The sequence below is a fragment of the Populus euphratica genome, unplaced genomic scaffold (assembly GCF_000495115.2).
Source record: "Populus euphratica unplaced genomic scaffold, PopEup_1.0 scaffold84.1, whole genome shotgun sequence".
Taxonomy (NCBI): Eukaryota; Viridiplantae; Streptophyta; class Magnoliopsida; order Malpighiales; family Salicaceae; genus Populus; species Populus euphratica.
The window spans coordinates 595,418-604,942 of NW_011499964.1; the positions used below are offsets into that span (position 1 = coordinate 595,418).

The window sequence follows — 9,525 nt, forward strand, 5'->3', positions numbered from 1 at the left end:
ATTTATAAATAAATCAAAATAATATTTTTTATTTTTAAAAAATATTTTTGATATAGATATATTAAAATGATCTGAAAACATTAAAAAATATTAATTTAAAATAAGATAAAAAATTTAATTTTTTTAAATACTTTTAAAATAAAAAATAAATAAAATTTTAAAACTGTATTTCATTTTTTAATAGCCCAAAATATAAAACATAATTTGATTTGTTTCTAAATACTTGATTATATTTCTTTCACCGCAGTCATAAAAACTAGCAGAAAACAGAAAACAAACACAATCTTGTACTCAACTCGAGACCTGATAAGTATGAAATACCCAATCCCAAATCATATTGGGTTTCAGATATTCATAACCGGACTCTAACCTAACCCTACCACAAACCCGAATAATAGAATTTCACAGTTGAAATTTGAAGGAAAAAAAAGAGAGAATTTTAGTGGTGGTGGGCGCAGTTGAGAGCGCCTTGTCTAGATCTGGGTAAGTGCAAACAAAGTTAATAAAGATGAAGAGAAGTTTCCGCAGCATTAAAACAAGAGAGTGATGGCTCCATGTGTTATATTCACTCGAATGTAGGTGAGACAGATTAATTGAAGAAACGAAGACTTCTTTGTCTCTCTGAATGCAAACTTTGCAAGCTACAAGTACAGCATCTAGCACCTAGGGAAGCCTTTCAAGCAGGCGCTGGACGCATCATGCCTGGAGTACAAGACATGAGGAGGACGCTCTGCAAAAGTGTGAGCAGCTTAAATTAATAGACATTAACTCTCCAAGAGGAATCACAGGAGCCTTTAGCGCCTGCTGTTCAGATGAAAAGCCACTGGAGAAAGAGAGGGGGGAAGGGAAGTCTGTCTATATATATATATATATATATATATATCTTATTAGGAGATATTGGGTAGTTTATGTATACTTAACTAATTATTTTATATATTTAATTAATTTTATAAGTTTTGAACTTAATAATTGTATAATTTTTTAATAATTTTAAAATTTATAAAATTTGAATTAATAACTTTTAAAATATAAACTCTATAATTTTTTAATGATTTTAAAATTCATAAGATTTAAACTAATAATTTTTAAAAAATAAATTTAGAATTGATTAATTAAATTACTTACTTTAAAATTTATTGATATATAATTTAGTGTAAATGTAATTTTTTATTAACTTTAAAAATGTTAATATATTTTAGATAATGTATGGTATTATTTGAATTTAAATATTTTAACTTTGAGTTTTATCTAAATTTGTAATAAGTTTTTTTTTTGTTTATTTGAGTTGGTACACATCAAATTCGAATGAAGTTATCATTCCTATATGCAATTTATGAATGAATATCTTTTTTACCCCAAATATATTTATTTAGGCATCGCAAGTCTTGTTCATAATTTAGAATTAGTCCTTATATTTTGGATGCACAATATTCATATACATAGAAAGAATCTAAATTGTATAAATAAATGGGAAAAAATAGAAACAAGTCCTGTGATGCAATTGGCACGAGAAACAGCCTCTCTACCCATCCGATCTTCTCGCTCTCTCACACGAAGAAAGGTCAAAGCCAAAACCTCAAGCAGTACTCCATCACCACCTCCTTCCCTTTTCACTATCTCTTGCTTGTCTCCTCTCTATAGAATCAAGAAGCAGCAGCACCCATTACCATTAAGCAAAGCGTCACCGATAAAACAAAATCCCCTTCAATTCTTTTGCTTCGTTATTAATATTATTATTACTATTATTATATACATTGGCTTTCAAGCCAAAAAAATGCCAGCCCAGAAACGTTCCTACGAGACCCTCCAGAAGGAAGATGATGCTCTTCTTCGGCAGCAGCAAGACCGCACTAGCAACCACCATGAACAAAAGCAAGAGCCTCAAAGCGATATTGATGATGACGGTGGTGTTGGTGAGCGTACGTGTGCAAATATTTCTACGATAACAACAAGCACTAGTTCTCGCTTGGTGCATTTTGTTTTGGATTCGATTACGGTTCTTGGCTAAGTATGCTTTCCTTTTCTTTTGCTCTGACAGAATCCGATCGAAGCCAGCCTTCTTCAAGTATTAACGAAGACGTGAAAGAAGAGTAAGTTTTTCTTGTTTTGGATCGCTCTGTTTTATCGATTATGCTGCTTCTTTTTTATCTGGGATCTTCACTTTTTGCTTCTTTATTACATTTTATCAGTGTATAAGTTAACAAGCTTTGTGGGTTTCTCGAGTTTTGTCTTGTCTTTTCTAGCAATGGCTAGCTACCTATAGTTGAATTCTCAACCGCGTATTTCTCTATGATGGCGTGGGGAGTTTGGTGTTGGGTTTAAGGGGTTGTCGTGATTTTGGCTCCAATTGGTTTTGTTGCATGAAAGTTGGTTTCTTGCTTTCTTGTGTTACCATATATGTGTAGCTGGTTATAAGACAATTGCAGGCAGTTTCGTTTCGGGATTCGTTTCCGTGGCTGGGAATTTTGTATATGCTGGGTAGGATTCCGGTGTTTGCATGTTTGCTGGGTTGTTGAATTTGCATATATTTGTTCGTCTTCCCTTCGAATATGAAGCGTGAATTTTCCTGTAGCACTTTGTTGATGTGGATTAAGTTAAGCTAGCGAAACAAGTAACTGATCCAAGAAATGGTTTAACTGGCAGCATCATAATTTCGGATTATCTGTTAAGCAATTTGATGGATGTTAAGTTCTTGTAATTTGAGAGTCGAGGAATCGTAGTGCTCTACTTGTTTATTTTTATTTTTGCCATACCATGTGGAGCTGTTGAATACATATGCATTTTCCAAGGAGCTGAATGATGATACTGACAAAGCTGCAAGCATATGAGTTGTGCAATGCTGTCACAATTTTGAACTCTTAAGTTATTTATTTTGTAATTTGATGAATTTTCTTGGTATATAACATCTCATTTCTTTCTTTGATTACATTTTGTATACGAAATAGTTTGAATTTTATTTTTTAAACCTCGGGATTTAGTGTTTTGGGATCTGATGAAATGCAATTTTCAAATGGTTGCCGTTCTTTTATTGATTGCATAGTCTAGACCAGCATGCAATCTCATGTCTGTAGTGTATATGTCAACAACTCGGGGAAAATTATCGATTTAATTAATGAGATCTACAAGCATTTTTTACCTGTTCCTATGACATTTTAACTTAGATTGGTGTCAGTTGTATTATACCATGCATTTCCTTTTGAAACTGAGATTTGTACAACAACGAGTAGCTTTTACTAAAGTCTATGCTGAATCGCAGGTGCATATTAGAGGCAGAACTCACAAGTCTGAAATAGTGTCTGCAAAATAAACTTTTCCAGCTAATTTTACTACTGCAGCTCCTATAATGACTTTTGGCTAAGTGAGATTTTAGATGTTGTTCAATTTATTATAGTCTTTTACATGTTTACTTACCTGGTTGCTGATGCAACATTTTCCTGGATTCTTAGAATAGAAAGGAAAATAGAAAGGAAACATGTGCTTAGCAGAAGGCAACTGTTTTTTTATTAAAAAAAAAAAGGGATTCTAGATTAGAGCATAACTTTAGGATTTCAGCATTCTTTGGTAGATTTTCTGTCATTAAAATCCTGGAAGGATTTAATATGCATTCAAGCTTTTTTCTTCTCATATTTTGCATAATTTTTACACCCTAATAGTTTGGACTAATACTTCAGTTGAATTCATTTAAGAGCAGCCATGCGTACTATGCTTTTTTCCATAGATAATGTGCTACTAATCAAGTTTGATTTTCATAAATATCCCAGGCATCTGAAGCAACAAGTTTGAGAATAATTCTTATGCATGAAGAAAGAAAAAATTATTGCCGAGCACTAGAGACATCAATGATTGGCTGTGAATATGCTAGTGACTGACATTGTTTGTGCTTACACCTGTTTGTAGATATGTTGTAGTGAAGTTGTCAGAGATACGGAAGGAAGTGCAATGCCCAATCTGTCTAGGTATGAGTTTAGGGATTTTCTTTAGTATCTTTGAGATAACTTTTGATGGATTCTAAATTACAAATAGCAAGATGTTATCTGCTCTTTAATAATTCTTTAAGAAAAACTTTTCTCTAGGATATATAAATAGCACAATGATTTCACTAATTGCTTGTAAACTCATTATCTCATATATTCTATTCAAAATAGCTACTTTCCCTTCTTTATATGCAAGCGGAAATGTTTATTTATTTTTATTTTTTAGAAAATTGATTTCTCCTTTTTCTGTGTGCAGGGATTATTCGTAAAACAAGAACAGTTATGGAATGTCTGCATCGTTTTTGCAGGGAATGCATTGACAAATCTATGCGGCTCGGGTACTAAAATCTTGTTTCCTTGAATGATTCTTCCTCGCTAATGTCTCTTTAAAGGAGGCATTCTGAGATTAAAAATCCACCTTATTTAAAATGTATACCAAAATTCACTACAGAAACAACGAGTGCCCAGCTTGCCGCACACATTGTGCCAGTCGTAGGTCTTTGAGAGATGACCCAAATTATGATGCACTAATTGCAGCTTTGTATCCAGATATTGACAAATATGAAGAAGAGGTAAATAGGATCCTTCCTAATCAGAATCTGATTCTGCATTAAAATTTGGAATTCAATTATTAGTTGCTTGAGTATCTGTGGTAGGAATTGGCTTTCCAAGAAGATGAGAAGGCACGTAATAAGGAGGTGAGATATTCAATTTTTGTTTCAAGTCTTTCATTCTTTAAATTTCTGGTGAATTGAATGTACTACACCAAAGAATGCTACAAAAGCAAAAGACTAAATCATTCTTCATGTGTGTACATGCTATATGATAGTCAATAGCATGACTACACAAGCAAAAGACTAATTTAATTTACTACACCAAAGAATGCTACACAAGCAAAAGACTAAATCATTCTTCATATGTGTACATGCTATATGATAGTCAATAGCATGACTACTGCTCTAATGGTCAAAACATGAATTGTAATTCAACACTTTATTATTTCTATGTGGATCCAAATGTCTTAGTCTTTCATGTTTCTATCTGGTGTACAGTACCCTTTTACTTGACTTATAATACAGATTTTTGATGATACAAGTCACTAATCTTGCAATTTTGAGGTTGGTCTTTTAGGCCTCACTGGTGAATCCTTCACAGTAAACTTGCCATATGTCTTCTCCCAATTCATTTCTTGAGAGTATTTAATGTCAAGCTTATTTGGACAGATCCAGGCTACCATTGCCCAGACTTTTGATCGACAGGCTGAAGCTCTGAGTAGAAAACGGTCAACAGCTAAAGCAACAGCAGCAGTATTTGCAAGGAGAACACCAAGTAGATTTCGACATGCCCACTCAAGGGGAAGAAGAAATTATCGAATAGCTGAACTTCAAGGATCTGATGACAATGAAGATGCAAATGGTGGAGGCAAAGATTCATCATCTACTGATGAGCACAGTGCAGAAGTCAAACCAAAAAGATACAGGAGGTGTTCAGCTGCTTTTAATGCAGATGGAAGTGGTGGTGAGAATGATTCAGAAGTGAATAAAGAATCTGTGGGGGCATCTGCTGGGCTCATTAGCTCCTCAGAAAGGCTTGCCTGGGGCAAAAATGGCATGCGGAGTCACACCCGGTATGGCAGTGCAAATGGCAGCAATGTAAAAAATGCTCGAAACAGTCGCATCTCTAAGTTAGCTGATTATCTACGTAACTTGGATGAAAATAATAATGAGGTAAAGTTGATCCAGGGCTGGTTTTGTCGTGGACTAAATAAAATGAGGAACGAAGGAACTTATTTGCAGCTTTAAACTAGATCAAACAGTTTCGTATTCCAAGTCACAGACTCTGCATCTAACCTTTATGACTGTGACTTTGTGAAACTATTTTGTTTCTAGGTTATTATTTCCCCTTGAGCTATCACTTTACTCCTTCAAAATGATTGACCTGTTTTCTTTAATTTCAGTTGGATATCAACCTCATGCTTATTTCTTTTGATGAACAAAGAGTACCCAGTTTGCAGCGCCCATACCTTTGCTGCAGGCCAACTTTGTCGATTAAGAGCTTGTGCCAAGTAATTCTTCTTCCAGCCCAAAACCTGTTTTCTATTAATGACATCTCATTTTATTTTAAGAGCTCCTGTTGCTGCATTTAGAATTGGCTATCCATTCTGTGTTGATTGCAGTATGTTGCTTTCCAAACCTCTTTGCAAGCCAATGAAGTCCAGATATGTTTGGTCCAAGATATGAATTCCAAGCTCGACTTTTCACTCTCCATGAGCTCTCCAGTTTCTAGACATGGTATAATCGATCCATGCAAAGATAAATTGCAAGTTTTAGAAGAACACGAAACTTTGGGAGGACTTAAAACAAACAATTGCATTCATGGGCACCTGGTGAGCTCGTTTTTTCAGTTAACATCTACTATATCCATGCTCACATGCAGATGACAATAGTTGTATGAGCAACGTAACAAATATTTTATTTTGCATTTGCCCCCAGTTTCTGGCTTATCAGAAGAAGCTGTGAAAGTCCGAATGGTAGAGACATCACCTATCAACTGTCATCGATACCAAGTTTTCTACATCTTGCTTTACACAGGTATAGATTTAGATACTCTCACAACAGGGAACTCTGTCGGGTTTATCTTTCTCAAAGCGTGCACGTTCATGACCATCTGACATTACAGAAATCATAGTAATTGTATAGGTTTATTTAAACATGAATGAGCATTTTATAGAAGGAAAATGGTGTAAGATATCCAACCTTGTTCGTTTAAGGCTTTGCCATCGACTACATTCGTTCTATGTGCAATGCTGTGATTATGATTCTTTGCTGCTGCATTATTTCCTTAAACTCTGATGCATGAGATTTTTGGAAAATTATTTTTCTTACCTAGTTATTTTTATTTTTCTAATTTAGTTTAAGAACTTTTACAGTAAATGAGTTCTCGATTAACTCTATAATTATTTATTAGAGTTTTTATTCTTAAGAATTAGGGTTTTAGCTTATGAATAATATAAATATGATTGGTTAGTTTGTTTTGAACGTAATTTGTATTTTAATAAGAAGTTTTCTTCGACTAACTCCTTTCTTCTTCTTCAATCTTACCGCAAGTTTCCAAGTTGTAAACGGGTTCTTTGCAAAAAATATATAATGGCACTTCTATGTCCCATCATACCAACATTTCCTAGTGTATATTTCATTATGATTTTAGAATTTAGTAGTTCGATTTTGGGGTTTTTTAAAAAACTAGCAGAGTTTGCAAAAAAAATAAAAATGGTAAAGGAGTACCAAAAAAAAAGATTTTGAAAAACACATATGGGCACAAATCATGGTTATGAAATAGAGATATATTAAAAGTGTGCTTGGCACTGTATTTTAAAAGTATTATTAAAAGTGTGCTTGGCCCTGTATTTTAAAAGTATTCTTAAAAAAATTTAAATTTTTTTTGTTGCTATAAGTTAATATGTTTTTAATATTTTCAAATTATTTTGATATATTAATCTTAAAAATAATTTTTAAAAAAATAAAAAAAATTATTGATATATTTTTTTTTGAATAAAAAGTATTTTAAAAAACAACCACAATCCTAAACATATTTTAAAAATTCACAGCTAAAAATAATAACGTTTCAAGAGAAGAGTTAAGATGAGCTTGTATAAATTGAAAAAAATAAAAAAAAAATAATATTTTTAATGGTATTATGAAACTTTAATAAATTGACCAAATTAATTTAATAACATAAAAAAAATAGTGGTTATAAAATCAATGGTGGAGGATTTTTTATTTTTTTTTTGTCTAAAAATGTATTCCCTAACATCTAAAAGATTCTTCTAAACCCTAAAATATCAATTTATCAAAAAAAAAATTCTCTAAAAAGTTTTAAAATATAAAATTAATCTAGAAAAAAAACATTTATCAATCCAAATCTAATCTTTCAAGCAAGATCATGGTTTAAAACCATCATCATCAAAATACTCATTATCAAATTAAACTTGTTAATATAAAAAATAAAGATTTGTCAGGTGACATTTTTCCTTTTTTTTCTTCAAAGTTAAAGATTAAAAAAAAAACAAAATATATTTTTGGATCAAAATAAAAATTATTGAGAATTCAAGATTAGACATATATTTTCTCTATTTTTATTTTCCAAACCTATTTCTTTTAATTTTGTTGCTGTACCATAATTTTAAAACTAATTTAATATAATTAGGCTATAAAAATATTTAATTGAAATGAAAAAAAAACCAGAAAATAAATCAAAAGGAGGCCAGGTGATTAGTTAAGCACCCTAAAAAACTCATTTCATTTAATAGAGTCCTAGATATTCTTGTAGTACTGAGTCTTTGTCAACATATAGTTTGGATTAACTTTATTTTTTATGCATATAGAATTACAAGTTACAGTTACAAATTATAGAAAAAATTAAATCACATTATTGTTCTCAAAGATTCAGGTTCATTGTGGATTGCTACGTGCAATCCACCATGATTTCATTTTTATTTTTATTTTTATTTTTATTTTGGTCAATGAAAGAATTACACAATAAATGGTCATTGAAGTTGATGCTTCGTAGAAGATCTTTCGTCTTGCTGTGTTAGAGGGGCTTTGTTGAATCTATCAATTAGAAGAAAAAAGATTTTTTTTTTAATTTTATTATTCCACTTTATATTGGTATGGTTTTATGTTTTAATTTTTTTTTTATTTTCATATTGTATTCAAGATGTCATGAAATATTTTGATAATAAATTAAAAGTTGATATTACAAAATAAAATTCTAAATTAAAGTTAAAATTTTTTTTAAAAAAAACGTCAACATTAACACAAAATAACACAGAAATTAAAAAAGAAACGTCAACATTAACACAAAATAACACAGCTGTGTTTCCTTTTTACTGTTTAAAGGGTACAATATACTTTATTTTGATTTTTGAAGTTTTATTTTTTAAAATTAAATTTTTTATGTTTTAGGTTTTTATATTTCAACTCTAAACTTTATATTTGTCATGTTTTATTTCCTTGATATCAGGAAAGAAAGAAAAAGTCATTGGAAAAAAAAAATATTTGGTTGATTATATTTCAATCACTAAAAAATTTGATTTTAGTTTCACATGATTTGTTCTAGAGACAACAATTCAATAAAGGTGATTTTCCCCTTCAAACATTCTAGAAAAAATAGAATAGGATCTATAAATTTTATTTTAATTTGGTTTGATTAACAATTTTTAAGTTCATTAAATAGTGTTTTAAGGGTGAAAATAGCTTTTATAAAAGTTTTTATGATAATTTAAAAAAAAATTATGTTAACACAAGCTAAAATTTAAATTTTAGAGTTCAAAACTCGAATCTTAACTTTTTAACCATTAAAAATAGGGCATGGACTTCCAGGCTATGCATGTTTAGACCTTTTCTTTTAAACCATGAATATAGATTTATCTTTTCAGGCCTGGATATCCATAACCATTTTGTTAATTAACTCTTAACACTTTTTTCTTAAAGTTGTTTAGTTTCAAAATAATTCTTTTAAAATAAATTTATTATAATTATATTTAAAGAGT

The 9,525-nt window shown here is 30.9% G+C and overlaps 1 protein-coding gene across 2 annotated transcripts; it reads left to right on the top strand.

The window, feature by feature from the left end:
* The first annotated feature begins 1,338 nt into the window (after positions 1-1,338).
* On the top strand, positions 1,339-6,795 carry LOC105138889 (putative E3 ubiquitin-protein ligase RING1b). Of its 2 annotated transcripts, none has more exons than XM_011045113.1 (10): positions 1,339-1,919; positions 2,039-2,090; positions 3,898-3,956; positions 4,231-4,312; positions 4,426-4,546; positions 4,631-4,672; positions 5,198-5,701; positions 5,932-6,039; positions 6,151-6,360; positions 6,467-6,795. In XM_011045113.1, exons 1-10 carry the CDS (start codon positions 1,421-1,423, stop codon positions 6,491-6,493), a joined length of 1,704 nt encoding a protein of 567 aa, XP_011043415.1. In that variant the 5' UTR covers positions 1,339-1,420; the 3' UTR covers positions 6,494-6,795. The 2 variants fall into 2 exon arrangements, with proteins under 2 accessions (XP_011043415.1, XP_011043417.1); XM_011045115.1 differs by having other exon boundaries at positions 1,339-1,913.
* Positions 6,796-9,525: the final 2,730 nt, after the last annotated feature.